The 18,733-nt window shown below is 35.8% G+C and overlaps 1 protein-coding gene across 1 annotated transcript; it reads right to left on the reverse strand.

The window, feature by feature from the left end:
- Positions 1 to 8,917, reverse strand: LOC123532157 (uncharacterized). Its single transcript, XM_045313521.2, has 5 exons — positions 8,788 to 8,917; positions 3,807 to 4,070; positions 3,111 to 3,198; positions 1,589 to 1,716; positions 1 to 972 (listed from the first exon to the last, which is right to left on the reverse strand). Exons 1-5 carry the CDS (start codon positions 8,846 to 8,848, stop codon positions 725 to 727), a joined length of 789 nt encoding a protein of 262 aa, XP_045169456.2. The 5' UTR covers positions 8,849 to 8,917; the 3' UTR covers positions 1 to 724.
- Positions 8,918 to 18,733: the final 9,816 nt, after the last annotated feature.

Genomic DNA, 18,733 nt, shown 5'->3' on the forward strand with positions numbered 1-18,733 from the left:
TTTACTGAATATTGTATTCAGCCTTTTTACGTATTTTCCAATAATCCTGATTTCAAGACGCATAAATAAGCTCTGTACATAGAGCGCCTACTTCACCCGATTTAAATTCGCACGAGCGTCCTATACGGTAATATATTGTACGGTCACGTGTTGCAAATAAACGTTTACGACTGAATAAATAAAACAGATATAAAATAATATCAAAAATACTAATGTTCTGTATTCATATCCCAACGATACAATACAACCCATCAACTTGGAATACTGTAATAATAACACATACATTGAAAGTTATGACGTTACGCAGGTAAAAAGCGTGAACGTGGAAATGTAAGCAATAAATGACAGGAAAAAAAATCTTATGAAAGTTCTAATTATAATTCACTCATCAGTACCTCACTTAAAATTTTCAAACGTGGCTGGTGAAGATGTAGCATCTGAAAACTTATAACATTCATATCAATTTAAGATGACGGACCCGAAATTACACTCGGTAATTTCCGTGTTATTACGTATTTTCGCTGGGTCATTCGGTATTCTTCGGGCGCAAATATAGATCAACGCGCAGAGGATTTTCGTAAAAACCGAAAATCACATGTGAAGAACACGTAATTTACCGAATGTCATTTCTGGTCCAATACCTTAATTAAAGAATAACGTCAAAAAGTGTTATTTTGAATCCGATTGAATATTGTTGTGAGGAATCGATGAAAACGTGATGCTCTCACTCCTCGCAAATGAAGTAGAATTTTGAAGGGTACGCACACTTAGCATTGGTCCATCGGTAGCCATCAGATGCCGAGAGGACGGCACATTGGTCTTTATCCGGATCTAATGGCCATCCTGGAGCCCAAAACTGATTGGTTGTCGGTAAGGGTTCACTGAGAGATGTTTCCCATTGCGTGATGTTAAAGAAATCAACTGCGTTTATGTTGCTCCCGTCAATCCAATAGTTATCCGTACCCTGGTAACCTGAAAACAGTGCAGCTAAGTACGTTTACTTTATTTTATTCATATGATCCCAAAGACGGAGCATGTCCTAGGTGGTTACACCCGGTTTAATGTGCTTATTTACATATGACATGGGAATGTTATTACGTTTGTTTGCATGTAAGCTTATTTATAGTCGCCACAGGCAACCCATATGGACGTCTCCTTAAGAAGACTGTTAGTAATGTTAGAAGGAAGATAGTGCAAGATACAGAAGACACTCCAAAATTCCAGAGGCTTCCCTGGTTCATTAGCGTACCAGCTGTAAAAAACCCATAATGGGACTCTTAACCCAATATTAGTAATTTTAGTTGGAGGAGCGGAGACTCGATCTCACGACCAATGGTTTCGTAGTCAGACATTGTTACCACTGGATCACTGTGTCACTTCTATTTATCAAGCGAAGTTAGAACCGCTTTAACAAGTGGACCATTTGGTCTTTTTTTAGGGAGTTAAGTCTTAATGTGTGTCTTACAGTGATTCTTAGCCACCCTGTCTCCTTATCTAGTCTAAATAATCTTGTACTTTCTTTTTCTCCAAGTATTCTACATTTGTTCATAAATAATTTGTTTTCATATTTCATCTTTACAATACTCACCTGGACATGTAGTGAACAGATTTACCAGCGTCTGCATTTTCGCCAAGGACAGGACTCGAACTAGCCCGGCACCATCGGCGACACAGTCATCAATTGCTTTGGTTTTTTCCTTCTTACCCCATATTATTCTAAAACAAAGTAATTTTCAATTAATAAAAAGGCAGTTTTTTTTTCTGTAGAAACTAATATTCACACTAAATACAATTTTAATGTTAAAACATAATAGTTCAAGGTTGGCCTGTACCCTATTTTGGTTGGAATTGTTCGCATAATAGTACTCACTGCCGTTACAAACACCACATTGGCCACTATAGCTTTTGTAGCGGTGGGCGATATTTCGCAGAAACGGAGAATTAATTTGGCCAGGTGAATGTAATAAGTAAGTTTTCAAATGAATTTTACCTATTCTTTTCACTTTTAGCTAGAAGCAACAAGTAAAACAGGAGCCCACATATGTACTCTTCCACTCACAAACTTGTTCAGTGTAATTTCTTGCTGCTGATTTTGTAGAATTTCCATTAAAATTGTAGAAGTTTTTACAAAACGACCCCTGATTACGTTTGCGTTATACAGCGTAATTATGACACCATTAAATAACAAAAATTTCCTCGTAATCGGTGAATTGTCATTGCAGGCCTATGAAATAATCGACCAAAAATGATTCCAACGCAGGGGCGGTGGATACAATTGCAACGCAGGGGCTGTGGATACAATTGCAACGAAAGATAATCAATCAGATTTACTTCAATTTTTTATGTTATCATCTACCGTTACTTTATTATTTTCTGCCCAAATATTAAAAGATGTCAAAATTTGACATGTAAAATAATACAATGAGATATTTGATTCGTCAGTGGGCGCTTTAAATGTGAGAAGATACCACTGCATAGACCATTGTGAAAAAAAAAACAACTAATACGCCAAATTTGAAATTTTAGTACCTTACGGTTGTATAATTTTGATGACAAACGCAATAGTGGAACATAACAGGTAAATGAAAAACGACTTGCAATTTTAGCGACGTTTTGCTCCAAAATATTATGATTAAACATGCACGATCCCAGCTCGCGAGAAATTTCCAAAATGCCTTTTAATCACTACCACCCTCCCCAACGACACCACTAACAGGCGGATTCATATAGTTCTGGGTGTTCTAATGCTCAGCATCTAAATTTTTCCCAATTTCTTGTTGACAAGACGTAGCCCCTCTAATGACATTCACCTTCACTCTGCATCGAGCATTTTTCCATTTTTCCAGTTTCGTGCTGATTACTCCAATGACAGAGTCTACCTGTATGTTCATAAAGTTTATTGTCTAGTTTGTTAGTAGTGTCTAAATTAATGCTACAAGGTACTTCTTCGTGTGACTTGTGGAGAAGAGACATCGATGACCCTCCACCCGGTTGATAAACAGGAAATAAAGCATCACTTGTCCGGGATACTGTTTAATTCTTATATATCTATGTCTTTTACCATATTCCATTACCCAGACGCATTTCTGATATGTATAGATATTACATACCTGTATGAAAAGACAGTGTTATCGGACAACAAAACTGCGGTGTATTCAGCAGGTGGCGGTGAAGGTGGACAGGTGAAGTTTGACTGTACTGAAAATAGACACGCCATTTAAATATCGATTCTATATTATTGCTTTTTTAAAATAAAAAGAAAAAGATAGCATTGGCTTTGACCGTTTATCTTAAATGTTAAAAACCTTTGAATGACATGCGTTAAAAATTTAAAAACAGAACAAAATTTAGAATTCATGAGTCAGACTTATCTTTATATATGAGCCGTGCCATGAGAAAACCAACATAGTGGGTGTGCGACCAGCATGGATCCAGACCAGCCTGCGCATCCGCGCAGTCTGGTCAGGATCCATGCTGTTCGCTAACAGTTTCTTCGATTCCAATAGGCTTTAAAGCGAACAGCATGGAGCCTGACCAGACTGCGCGGATGCGCAGGCTGGTCTGGATCCATGCTGGTCGCAAACCCACTATGTTGATTTTCTCATGGCACGGCTCAAATTATATTGATTCAGACTTAACTAAATTGTGAATTCCGGTGATTTAAGAGTTTATTAAGATTTCCTAGGATTTTAACTTACAAAAGTCAAGACTTTCGTAGGTTCTGAATTCCTACTTCTAGTAATAGAAAATCCTGGATCTTCAGACTTACTTAAAAATGAGAATTCAGGAGATCCAATTAATCTTACCCTCATTCATTATGTAATATCTAGTTTGATAGATGTAGGTGAGCGTGTCGTAGTTCTCAAACAAAACGTCATGTAGTTGGCACACTGTATCCTGTTTGTTGTAGAAAAACGATCTGCATTCTACAGCATGGTTGCACTCCATTGCACATTGTGTTATACCCCGGGCTTGCAGTTCGCTCAGAGCACCGGAAGTGCTCCTGTGGTTTGTTATTTGCGTCATCTGCGTTACGAAAACGGAGGAAATCTGGGCTGTTGTGATATTGTCTGTAATAAAAAAGGGAAGTATTGATCAAAATCTTAGTTGCATTAGGTGTTTCAAACTTCTGTCGAACGATATGATAAAGTTTTGCTAATTTCTTAAAAACTGGGCGACAGAATTTTAATAGAATATTCATCCTTTAAGCGAGAATAACTTTTTTTTTATATTATTTTGTGAAATTTGCTTTTGGTGTAAACTTACAAGCATATATGTTTCAAATCGTATCCTTGTCAAATGTAAAATAAATATCTTTTGCAATTAGGTCGACATATATACGTTTTAAATGGAAATTTTCAACACAGCTTTAAACTTAATGCTTGTTTCGCCCAGCTAATTCTAAAAGACAGTTCGGTTATGGCGATATACTTGTTTGTTTTATTGGTTTTGAAATCACACAAACACAGATAAGGGTCATACGGCAACAGTATGCTAATGGAAAAACTAGAATAAACTAGAATAAATCAAAGTTATTGAAGGACTGGTGAGGTGTTTTCTTTTTTTACTGTTTCAACACTACTCGTCGATAGTTGGAATGAAACATAGAATAACTGCATTTACAGTTTCTCTGTCAACAAATCAATGTCATTTGTACGAATTACCTTTTAGAGGACACATTACAAGAAAACAATATATTGAGTTCGAGATAAAGAAAATGTAAAATAGACAGCATCATAATGAAATATCCACAAGCTCACTTTATTAATGTTGTATACTTATTAAATATTTCGCTAGGATAGAAACGCATTTTCAAAAATTAATTAGGTAGGTAGGTAGGTAGAATTACTTGATCACATTTGCTAGCACTTAACTTATTACTGTTTGTAATAACCATTTTATGAATCATAGTTAGCTTACAGATGCCCATGCCTACATAAAACCTAGTCCATATTAGTCAGACTTGGAAAAAAAGTGTACTGAGGAAGATGTATATATGCAGGATAGCCCATAAATGTCTAAGACTTACTCTTAAATTTTTAATAAAAATGATCTAGAAAATCTTAAATTGATATGAAAAGGCTGTTTTAACATCAAAAATCGGTCATAAAAATTGACCCAAACTAGAATACTAGAGCTTATAGTACAATACCGTGTTCAACAAATTGAACAGCAAAATATTTTCTTTTTGTACAAGTAATGCCTAATTCACATTTGACCCGGGCGCCGTGCGATAAATTAGTCTACGATTTTTCTTGCGGTTTTGTTGGGGGGGAGGGCGGGGGGGGGGGGCATTACAGATGGCTACGGGCTTCGGCATATGTGTTCAAATTATATACGAGCATCGTGCCATTTTTTTGTGCAGGCTCTCGGTTGAAGGCCTCGCATGCCATGAATATACTACCACTTTAGATTTCATACAGTTTGCCGGGTTGTAGTGATGAATATAGCCAGTCTATCCCTCTGATCCGTGACATTCCGTGCAAAGCATGGTTGCAAATTATCTAGATACATGTACACTGCTGACTAGTGTACAAAATAAACACACAACAGCTAATGCGGTCTCAATCAAATCGAGTCTGCAATATTCACTATTAGCCTTGTCATCAGTGCTCCCATCTTTTAACGATGTTTCAGCAAATAACTTCTTATTCACACTACAATAGGTGGGCATATTAAAATCGCTTTGTCCGTCTGTCCGACCGTAATTTTGAAAATTCTTGTCCAGGCTGTAACTCTGCCATCCATGAAGGAATTTTGAAATAGTTTGGCATAAACATTAACCTTAATCAGACGACGTTTCATATGTAATACTCAGACCCCCAGCTACATGGTCAATTTCACACTAAGAAGTCAGACGTTAATAGGGTCTGTTTCGTGTCCGGTTCGTAACTTTGCAATTCATCAAGAGGTTTTGAAATTACTTAGCATAAATGTTTATCTTAATGAGACGACGTGTCATGGGCAAGACCCAGTCCCCCTAGCTCCAAGGTCAAGGTCAGACTTAGAGTTCAAATGTTAACAGGATCTGTTTTTGTGTCTGGTCCATATTTCTGCCATCGATGAAGGGATTTTGGAGTACCTTAGCATAAATGGTAACCATAATCAGACTATATGTCATGCGCAAGACCCAGATCCCTTGCTCAAAGGTCAAGGTCATACTTAGAAGTCATAGGTTAAAAGAACATTTTTCGTGTCCAGTATATAACTCTGTTATCCATGAAAGATTTTGAAACAACTTTGCATAAATGTTACCATAATGAGGCAATGTGTTACGCTCAAGACCCAGACCACTAGCTCCAAGATCAAGTTTACACTTAGAAGTCAAGTCAAAGTTTAATAGCGTTTGTTTCATGACCGGTTCGTAGCTCTGTCACTCATCAAGGACTTTCGAAATTAATTGGCATAAATATTCCCCATAACGAAGAAACGTGTCATGCATACAAAAAGACCACTAGCTCTAAGGTCAAGATCACATTTAGAGGAGGTTGACAGTTTACATGGTGTTTTTGTCCGTTCCGTAACTCTTTCTTCCATCGATTAAGAGATTTTAAAATTACATGGCATAAACGTCCCTATATTGAAATGGCGAGTCTTTTTTTTTTATTTAACGTCGCACCGACACATGAAAGGTCATATGGCGACTTTCCAGCTTTAATGGTGGAGGAAGACCCCAGGTGCCTTATTTCATCACGAGCGGGCACCTGGGTAAAACCACCGACCTTCCGTAAGCCAGCTGGATGGCTTCCTGACATGAAGGATTCAACACCTCGAGTGAGGCCTGAACCCACATCGATGAGGGGCAAGTGATTTGAAGTCAGCGACTTTAACCACTCGGCAATAACGTGTCAGACACAAGCCCAAGACCCCTAGCTTCAAGGTAAAAGTCACACTTAGACTTAACATTGTATCTTTCTTGTGCGGTCAATAACTCTGCCATTCATCAGAAATTCTTGTCACAATTCTTCCCTATGATGAGCTGGTGTGTCATGCTCAAAACCCAGACACTAGCTTCAAGGTCAAGGTTACCTTCGGAGAACTTGTTTAATCTGGCCGCAAAATGAGTCATACCTAAACTATTCTGGCATATTTTGCGCAGACAACTGTAGCATTTTTGGGCACACTTCGGGGGCGTTTGTCAATAATAGTGCCAGCTCTTATTTGAGCTTCAATTTTAAATGCTTAGTATATTTTGAGAGTTATACATACTTGAATTTTTTCCTATAAAATGTCAAGGTCAGTAGTGACTATTGTAAAGTTACCTTAAAGACACACCACAAAATAACTGTAATCTTTTGTATTTCCGAGATGGTAATGATACATTTTTTATATGAAGAAATGAGAAATAACAAGTATCTATCATTACAATTTGACAGTAACAGATATAGGGCTAAGACAATGTATTTAATGTCTAAATATATTATTCAATTAATGTAGTAGTATGCACAATTATTTGCACCAAGTTCATGTGAGAGGAAAAAGTAGACCACTAGGTATTGGTGGGTCTTTAACACAATTAATTTCTTGAATACCGATGGATAAAAATAAATGCTATAGCCTATAATTAACGGTTAATGCGAAAACGATAATGTTACACACTGATAGCCACACGAGAACTACATGCAAATATAGACATGCCACAGTCCGGTACTGCAAAATATAAAGTGGTAATATTGGACTGGGAATTCATGTCATGAGAAATCCGGACGGACGCTGCACGGAGATTATACGGAAATCGTGCAATTTCAGTGCAGTTGCCGTGCAGTCTCCGCAAGCTTTCCGCGGAAATCGTACAGCACGCGTACGGCTTCCGTGCAGATGCTGCATTTCTCTGAAGAGACAAATAATGAAATCATGCTGGAGATGGCCAATGAAAAATGTTTAGGCTATATCAAGGCCGCCGCACGGCAATGGTGCGGCCGCTGTGGGGTTGCCGCGCGATGATTGCTCAATATCCGTGCGATTTCATGGGTACTGCATGGGCAGCGAGTGGCAACCTTGCGGCAGCTGATCGAGGGCCGTGCAAAGGTCCCACGAGTGTACAATCTCCGTACGATTTCTTTTAGGCACCATGTCCACGGAAAATCGTGCGTTGGCTGCACGATCAGCGCGCGGCCTCCTAACAATGCCCATGCGTGGATTTTGCAATGCCATCTGCGACATGTCTACGGGCTACGGGCTTACGAATTTTTCAAATTTGTATAACTTTTCGCTAAACAAAATTGTAGAGGCTGCGGAGCCCGTGAAATCGTACGAAAATCGCACTGCCGCCTCCTGCCTCCGCACGTAGGCCGCACGGAAAGGAGGATACGGGCAGACGCACCGCAGGCCAAATGTGAACTAGGCATAAGATATTATTACAAATTTGAATTTTGAGTAATTTTCAATACCTGTAACCATGTTTTCATATGAAAATCTCAGTATAATACATTTTGAAAATTTCAAAACCGAAATTTGTAGACATTTTACTAATCAAATTCCTAAAATGTACGTGTACAAACGAAAAATACCCCAATCAAAATCTGTTTTATAAAGACAGATTCAAGGTTATTAGATATTAAATTCAAGATTTTTCTATTACCTAATACCGGTATATAATTCTTTTAAATGACGAATGGTGCTCTAGCATTTAAAAGATAGCAGCAAAAATACTTGTTACGTAATATCTGAGTATCTTACCTGAAATATAATAAACCCATCATAATTTCTATTTCTTATTTCATTTACAGTTTAATATAATTAAAAAAAAAATCTCACATTTTATTTTTTAACAAATATAAAGCTTACCTTTCAGTAAAAAAGTAATCATCAAGAGAGTAAAACCTGCTCTCAGCCAAAACCTCGCCATGATTAACTATGTGCTCGCAAGCCGTTTAATTCAATTAATTTATTTTTTGTATTTATTTGGGTAGAAATTCGATCTTTAGTCTAGTTTTGACGCAGTACGTATGATATTGATATAGTAAAGCATTCATAAAATTTAACTCGATTGCGTAAGTTTCTCGATATTGTGTTAAAGATTAACAATCTCTACAAAATAACAGTAAATTGAATGTGACCGGAATCGTAACTAATAGGCAAAATTTTCTTCGTTGAAATGTCATGTGTGAGTATATAACATGACATTTACTGTCCATATTCAACATTCGCGTTATAGGTGTGCAAGTTTATTTCTAGTCAGAACAGGTTACGGTTCTCCATCGCATTTCCTACAATGTCTGACTATTATCTAAACTCTTGGTAACTCATATTTTGATGTACTTAAGAAAACAATTGGACAAATAATCAAGATGACACTTTCTCTAAGTAAAGACAATTTCATCTTTGTGTCTGTCTTTTTTCCCCAATAAAAGATCCCATATGTATCTACTTTTGTTTACCTCTGGTCCCTTCTTTCACGCATTCGCATGTCAAAATATGTATAACCTTTAATCACTGTTATGAAAAATAGACGCAAAAAATTTGATAAATTATGATAATTACATCCAGGTATTTAAAAACGTAAATTTACTTTGACATAAAATTTGCCGTAACTGGAAACTACCTGTATACCGAGTCGTCTGCCCGCATTCGGAAAAATCCGGAAAATTCCGAGTCGGCCCGAGTCTTCATTTTAAAAGTAATAGTGATGTTATAAAACAACCAAAGGGTAAGTTAAATAAAATATTTTTTAAAATTATTTTTGCACAGTTGATTCGAGCAATAATTATTCTGTAGAACATCACCGAAGCAAAAACGACTATTTTCACCGATTTTTGTACTTTGAACAATATACAAACAAAACTTACCCTAAATTTTAGCAAAAAATAGACATCTACAATTGACGTCAATGGAAAACAAGGGTGGAACGTTTAAAAGTCCAAAGGGTAAGCGAAAGCGTAAACTTACAACATTTAAAATTATATCATCATTTAGATGAAATATTAAATCAACGAATGCCACCGAAGCAAATTCGTTATTTTAAGCCATTTAAAAGATATAGCGAATAAATCGAAATTATCCTTCTTTATTTGATGTGTCAAAAAATCGATAATACCGATTATTGGAAAAATTGAAAGTTCAATATGTATTATCTAAACTCTCGGTAACTCATAAAAACGTTTTTGGAAATTCTAGTTACTAACTCGAAATTTTGAGATACTAAGCCGAAATTTCGAGTTACGTAAGTCGAAATTTCGAAATAGTAACTCGAAATTTCGAGTTCGTAAGTCAAAATCTGGGGATAGTAAGTCGAAATTTCGAGTTAAGTATCTCGAAATTTTGAGTTAATAAATAAAACGCACCTGGCACTAATGCTCTTCCGTAGATTACCGATATGGACACCTCTTCGAAAATTTGTTGGAGGTGTGGAAGCTAAAACCAACGACCATGAGTTTCACAATGCGCCGTCTTATCGTTGAGCTATTTGTTACACCTTTCAGTTTTATTATTGTCCAGTCTATTTTCAGGTCAAGCGCTGCTATTGATTTTTTCATAGACTTTCAGTATAAAAATGGAGTTTTCACGTACCCTAAAATTGAGAAATGATTATTTGACTAATAAAATGTGATTCTTTCAGTAAGATGACATATCAGACTCAAAAAGTATTAATTTTAGATGGGCTTATCAAATACAACCCCCCCCCCCCCTTTTTTTTCAAACACACCTACCCCCCTTTTGAGACAAATTGCCCACTGTCACCTACTATTCTAAAGAGACAATTTTAAAGATATTCATTCAGTCAGACACTTGTAAAATATTCCAAATTTCACAGAAAACATTGTATTGATTGATTTTGAGAAAAAAAAATATGGTTGTTAACATTAACCTTTTATCCAATCAGCTTACGTCTAACTGACTCTTACGGGGTTCCCAACATTTTTGTTCAACCAATCCAAAAGCCACTTTTCAATAACAACATCTGACCTTCAACGGATCATAACCTGACCGTTATTTTACCGCGATTGTTTGTCTTTAACGCTGTTTTACATTTCATACGGCTATATTGATGAAAACAGTTTCTAAACTCTTTCCGTACAATTACAAATAACATAAATAATCAACATAGTTTCTGTAGTGGTCATGTGCAAATATTTAGATTATAATTTATTATTTATTGAAACATATATTACGTTAGAATGAACGTGGGGCGTTTTTTGTTAAATGCTATTGGCCTTCTAGTAACTATTTGAATAATGCCATAGTGTAAACAAGAAAGTAGCCTTCCAGTAGGTTCATGTTTGTTTATAGACAATGTTATAAGCATGGGGTAATATTATTCTTATAAAAATGATAGAACAGACTTTGGTAAGAAACTGTTGCTCAATAAAAACACTATGTGAACGGCAACAGGATACTGAAATAAATTTGTTTTAAAAACTAAATACGTCCATGTTAAAGCCTTAAATAAACAAGAGCCATGTTAGACATGGCCAATCCCACCGCCGGGTATATTATAATTGAAGGCTAAAGTTCCTGGCAAGTTAGTGTCTGAAAGTATTAATCTTGGGGAAAGCTTTAAGGAACCGTTTAGATGTGGTCCGCATCAGGGGTTTTAAAGATGTGGAAGAAAGAATAAGTCAGTAGTGAGGTGGTTTACTGCTAAATTTTATTAATTTTCATAAACAGTATAGCTATGATGTTTTTCTATATGGCTACCCTTACAGAAGCAAGCCTCTGTGGCGTACATGCTGCGTATTTGCTGTGTATATGCCGCGAACACAGTAGTACGCCAGAGGAGTACATTTTACATACACCGCATGCCGCGTACATGCCGCGTACTATTTCGACGAGTACACAGCATGTACGCAGGAGGTCACTAGTACACTTCAAGTACGCAGCACAGACTCTGAAAATTTAAGGAGTACACTGCATGTACGCAGGAGGGACTTGTACAAGAAAATAGTACACTGCATGTACACCGCAGATACTTTGAAATTTGTGCAGTACACATCATATACGCGGGAAAGACTTGTACAATTTCTTTTGGCATTTATACTTAGTTTTTTTTTTATAAGTTAAAGTCTGAAGTAAACTTCATATACGTGGGAGGGACTTGTTCATTTTCTTTTGGTGTTTATACTTTGAATTTTTTTAGGTAAAAGTCTGAAGTACACTTCATGCAGGAAGGATTTGTACATTTTTTTTTGGAAGCAAGAACTTGATTTCCGAGTAACTTTTATCTTAATAGCATAGAATAGTTCAGATTACCGGTATTCTGAACAATGAAAATTTGCCAAACTATTTGCAATGTTCAAATTTTGTGAAGCTTACATCTTAGTGATTTCTGAGCTGCACCTTGCATGCAGTGTAAAAATATATTCTTTTTCATTTTGAATTAATCCTGGAGCTTTCTAACTTGGATAATTGAAAAGCCTTATTTGAACTTCGTTGCATTACATTTTGTAATACATGAAATAATTACCAAGATAATGCCTCAACAGTGCCCGAATGAGAATAATTAATAGCTCTCACTGTTATTTGAATACTCTTAAGCAAAACACCATTCTATCATGTTTTATAAAGGCTTTAATGCTCATTATGTTAACTCATTAGGGCCTCACCAAATTAAAAAGTTGTTCATCGGATTTGCCGCTCGTATATTTTCAGAACGTTTTTGGCTAATTGCGCTCGCCGCATTGGAAAAAATCAATCCAAAATTTTTTGGTGCGCTACTTTTTACGGACGTAAAAGTGTATAAATGCTTATATAATTCCAGTCCTAGATTGTTCTCAGATGGATTTTAATCAAAATAAATACATACTACGCACACATAGTCTTGATAAATCATAACACTTATATTTAGTTGCATTAAAGTTGTTTCCCCTTGATGCAGTTACGCCATTTTCTTCAAATGTTTACCAAATTACATGCTACAAAAATTGATTTATTTCATTGAAAAGTGGATGAAGAAAAGCATACTAATTTATTTGATAACATCAATCTACATTATTTTGGTAAGGGTAAATACTTATTGATGCATGTCACTTATCTTTTTTCTGTTTTTTTTTTCTGTCCAAATGATCAGCATTTGCATACGAAAGTTGGTGGGGTAAGGAATTTACATTATCACAGCTGTTTCGCCACAAGAGTACACAGCATATATGCAGCAGGAGTACACAGCATGAACGCCGCAGGACTCGGGCCAGGAGTACACAGCATGTACGCCGCAGGAGTACACAGCATGTACGCCGCAGGGGTAGTACACCGCAGGCTCATTTGCACGTGAAAAGTGTATGTGCCGCGTATATGCTGCGTACTATTTCCCGCATACTAAATTCCTCCAGCGTACATCCTGTGTACTATGTAGTCCACAGCATGTACGCAGCAAGTAGTACGCGGAAGAGCTCATTTGCATGTCAAAAGTGTACTACAAACGTACTATCGGTGTATGTGCGGTGTATATCCTGCGTACTATTTAAAGCACTTGATTTCAGTACACATCATGTACGCATCATATACGCTGTATGTACACAGCAAGAGTGCGCAGCAGGCCTTTTTCTTCTGTAAGGGTACTGTAAAAAGAAGGAATGGAAAGCTAACAGGGAACAAGAGTGCCAGAATGTCACAATATATGCCCGTCACAGCAGATTTCTTTACTCTAGCAGCTGTATTTGCAAATGGAATTTTAATTTTGTGGTTGTTTAGTAATCAATGTAAGTCTTTTGTTTTTCTAAGTCCACAAGAAACCTCCTTACCAGGCAGAGATATCTTAAAGTACACCTAAAATTGGAAAGTAACATCTATGTTGTACCACAGAAAAGTAGTCTTGTTTTTTCCCTATGGTCAATTATAAAAATGTTACAATATAAGTTATTTATAGTAACAACTAAGGGAAGTTAATGTTAAAAAAAAAAAAAAAAAAAAAAAAAAAAAAAAAAAAATTTAAGTCCACACAAAAATCTTTACCAGGTTAGAGATTGGTCAAAATACACCTCAAAATTGGATGTAGCATGCATGTTGTACTACAGAAAAGTGGTCTCGATTTTTCCCTACGACTAGTAATGAAAAAGTTACAATAAAAGCTATTTAAAGTAACAACAAAGGGAAGTAATTCTAAAGAAGGGAACTGCGCATGACACTTCATCTCATGATGGTGTATAATTGTGCCAAGTTACATCAAAATCCCTCCATGCATGAAGAAGAAATGCTTCGGACAAAGTCATTATTTATCTGACCTTTGGCCTCTAAGTGTGACCTTGACCTTAGACCTAGGGACCTGGATCTTGCGCATGACACTCTGTCTCGTGGTGGTGAACATTTGTGCCAAGTAATAACAAAATCCCTCTATGCATGAAGAAGATATGCTCCGGACAAATTTTTTTAAGAAAATATGATAAAGGGGAATAACTAAAAAAAAAGGCAAGGCAGAGTTATTGTTCTTGAACACTGCACTTCCTCCCAATGTGTTCTATCAGTGTATGAAGTTTGAAGAAAATCCCTCCAGTACTTTTGGAGTTATGCTCCGGACAAATTTTTTTAAGAAAATAAGATAAAGGGGAATAACTCAAAAAATTGGCAAGGTAGAGTTATTTTCATTTTAGTATCCTTTGACCTCTAAGTGTGACCTTGACCTTAGACCTAGGGACCTGGTTCTTGCGCTTGACACTCCGCCTCTTGGTGGTGAACATTTGTGCCAAGATATATCAAAATCCCTCCATGCATGAAAAAGATATGCTCCGGACAAATTTTTTTAAGAAAATATGATAAAGGGGAATAACTCAAAAAAAAGGCAAGGCAGAGTTATTGTTCTTGAACACTGCACTTCCTCCCAATGTGTCCTATTAGTGTATGAAGTTTGAAGAAAATCCCTTCAGTACTTTTGGAGTTATGCTCCGGACAAATTTTTTTAAGAAAATAAGATAAAGGGGAATAACTCAAAAAATAGGCAAGGTAGAGTTATTGTTCTTGCACACTGCACTTCCTCCCAATGTGTTCTATAAGTGTATGAAGTTTGAAGAAAATCCCTCCAGTACTTTTGGAGTTATGCTCCGGACATTTTTTTAAGAAAATAAGATAAAGGGGAATAACTCAAAAATAGGCAAGGTAGAGTTATTGCTCTTGCACACTGCACTTCCTCCCAATGTGTTCTATCAGTGTATGAAGTTTGAAGAAAATCCCTCCAGTACTTTTGGAGTTATGCTCCGGACAATTTTTTTTAAGAAAATAAGATAAAGGGGAATAACTCAAAAAATAGGCAAGGTAGTGTTATTGTTCTTGCACACTGCACTTCCTCCCAATGTGTTCTATCAGTGTATAAAGTTTGAAGAAAATCTCTCCAGTACTTTTGGAGTTATGCTCCGGACAAAGATCGTTGCGGACGCACGGACGGACGCACAGACGGAGAGCATTTCTAATATCCCCTTCGCCTTTGGCGGGGGGATAAATAAACAGTGATCAACAGGACACTCCCGCATTATCGACAGATCAAGTATGTGAACCTTTTCAACAGAGTGGTGGTTTGATGCACGTGTATATATCAACCTTTACAGATCATGTTGCCTCAGCCGGAATGCTCAAAAGCCACATTTACGGAATAAGACTTGGCATTGTCATAGATGAGGAGAGGAAAATTCTTTATTGAAACGTATTCCTCATTCTTCATACAGTCATACATGCTTACGAATATGTCACGCCATTTCAATATTTATAGGTTATTAGCTTCGTATCGGAAAATATGCACGGGTTCTTCAGCGGAAATATTGCACGACTTTAGGAGCGCAATATTCTTCCGCTGAAGAACGAATGCATATTTTCCGATGCAAAGATAATAACCTTTTTATTACATACGCATCTACACGTATAAATATAACGTAAATATCATAAATTTGTTCAATAGCCTAAAAAGGATTGACAATAATGAACAAAATAGAAAAAAAAATAGTACAACAACACACACTTAATTACGTCACGCACCCGATATGAAATTCAGGCGTCAGTGTATGGAAAAATATTGACGTTTCCGGTACCAGTGTAACTTAACGGGGGATAGAAACGAGTATGTAATATTAAGACTTATTTGTATATACAAATATAGCCCCTTTCCCAAATAACACCGGACAAACATTTCCAGTAAAATGCTTAAACCGGCCAATGCTGAAATAAGTATAATTATCTTTTTTAAATGTTTTACCGAAAGTATCAAAACAAAATACTATGTAACAGTTACACCAAACGGAAGATTTGGATAATGGTATGCTTGTTGACTAATCGGTTCCTTATCCAAAAATTCCGATAATTCGGAGTTTCTTTTACTGCGACTTTTATATTAAGAAATTTAAAGTCATAAGTAAAATGTTACATTTTCTGCCATATGTCAGCCTGCTTTGTAATCTTAGACACGTCTCTACATTTTGTTATCGAAAGACGGATGCAGAAATATAATAAAGACTTCAACCTTTTTATTCACACACTTTTATTGAATTGAACAATAATAACTAATGTTATCCTCTGGAACAGTTTTGTGAAGATATCCTCTTGAACATTTTAGTGAGGAAAATTTTTATGAAGTTACCTTATCCTCTGGAAAATTTTTGCGAGAAATATTTTTGTGAAGTTATCTGATCCTCTGGAACATTTTTGTGTGAGAAACATTTCTGTGAAGTTATTCTCTGAATCATTTTTGTTAGGAATATTTTTGTGAAGTTATCCCATGCAACATTTTTTGTGAAGTTATCTTCCGCAACATTTTTGTGAGGAGCATTTTTGTGAAGTTATCCTCTGGAACATTTTAATAAGTAATAACTTTGTGAAATTATCCCCAGGAACATTTTTGTGAAGAATACGAGGGGCGGTCGGAAAATATCCGGACTTTTCATGCTCCTGTCTTTCCTCGTGCCTCCAGTCTTTCCACGTGCAACTACCTACACATATTATACATGAGTACAAGGAAATTCATTGATGCAAGCATCAAAGACGCCGCTAAGTGTTGTGTCTGAAGTACATTTATTGCAATATGAGAAATCACCTGATCATTACTTTATTAGTCTGACTGGCTACAAGTTATCAACATTAGCACATAAAACAATATAATTATGTTATAAACTGTTTAAAACATGAAGAATTAACATGATAGAAAAGCATTACCATGCAATATAAATCCTCTACTTGCAATGGCATTGCGAGTAGGTGGTCCCTTTACATACAAAGTTAAAGAAACTAAGGTCAGCACCTGTGAAAAGTTCTTATATGCAGGAGCGTGTGTATGAAGTTTCACAGAAGTGCAGTTTGTTGGGGAATGAAAAAATGTTGAAAGATAATTATTTCAAAGTTTTGGTTCACAGAAACTATTAGTTTTATTATCATGTAATGTAATGAGTGTTTTCTATTTACTGATGAAGTTTCATGGACATTAGTCACCTACATTATAGGTTTCAGAGTGCAGATTATACACAGCATTTTACTGTTTCCGTTGCCAAAACAACCAAACATTTTGTCCAAGAAAAGAATGATATAACATGAATAATCTCTATATTGCCCCTATTCACAAAGCATTAATCTTTCTTATATATTTTTGGAATATCATAGAATTCATTTTTTTTTCGGACGAACGATAGACTTGAAGTCCTCGTTGAACCGTAAGGTTACTAGGAATATGTCATTGTCTAGATTCAAATCTAATATTACAAGAAATTTAGCAAGCATAATAACCCACTGCCAAAGTGTAGAAAATATGTCAATGAAAATGTTTTTTTTTAAGTCAGGAATGGACAGATACAAAAACTGTCTATTAAAGTAAAAAAGAAAAGAAAAAAGAAGCAAGTAACAAGATATAATACAACCAGAGCAACTGACTAGTCATATAAAATCAATGAAAATATAAATTCAACAAGGAATTCTATTTTAAAGTCACTGATGCTTTGATAAGTTATGATATTTCTATCTAACCACATTTAAAGAAGTATTAACTTGTCACTGACAAATTCAGCCAAATGCTCTTTAGCCTATTGCACACTTTAATTGAAGTGTATATCTGTAAACAATGAGTATATGACACATAAGCAAAAAAAAACAACAACAAAAACAAAACAACAAAAAAAACAAACAAACAAACAAAAAACAAATAGAAATAGGAATTTGCAAAAATGTGCGCAATCTGCTGAAATTACATCACTGTACCTATCAACAAAGAAAATAAGACAAAAGGTTAAAAATAATTTAACAGCGGCACTTCCTTCGTTCATTTCAACATATATATGCTTATTGATGCCTTTATTTAGTTTGTTAATACGTTTTTTCAAGGAATTTTATGCAGGCAAATTGTAATTTTCCGTGTTTTTATTTTTTAATATTCTCTTCGAAGTTTACTGAAAGGTTATTTGTAAAATACATGAACGCTCCTTTGTCCAGGCGATTCACGCGTTACAGTATGGTATATCTGCGGTGTGTTCTATTTATAGAAAATGAGATAGGTAAGTAGGTCATTCTAAGATCAGAAATAGAAAACTTGACTTACAGAGTAACCTCCCTTATCAATAAATCGGATAAACATTTTGACGAAATTGTAAATAAAAAATATATTTTCTGCTCTACAAATAAGGAGAGGAAAGACAGATAGCATTGTTTTAAATCACATAATAAGTTGCATTACATACATTTTTATGTTTTCTTTTTGCCATTTTTTGTTTATTCAGTAAAATTTATTGTGCAATATCGTTGATCCTTTTACAAACTATTCACTGTGTTCAGTTTATCACTCCGAAACTATTCATTACCATCTTTACAGGGTCCGAAATAAAAGTGTATCCCATATACT

This window comes from Mercenaria mercenaria, chromosome 11 (genome assembly GCF_021730395.1).
Source record: "Mercenaria mercenaria strain notata chromosome 11, MADL_Memer_1, whole genome shotgun sequence".
Lineage (NCBI taxonomy): Eukaryota > Metazoa > Mollusca > Bivalvia > Venerida > Veneridae > Mercenaria > Mercenaria mercenaria.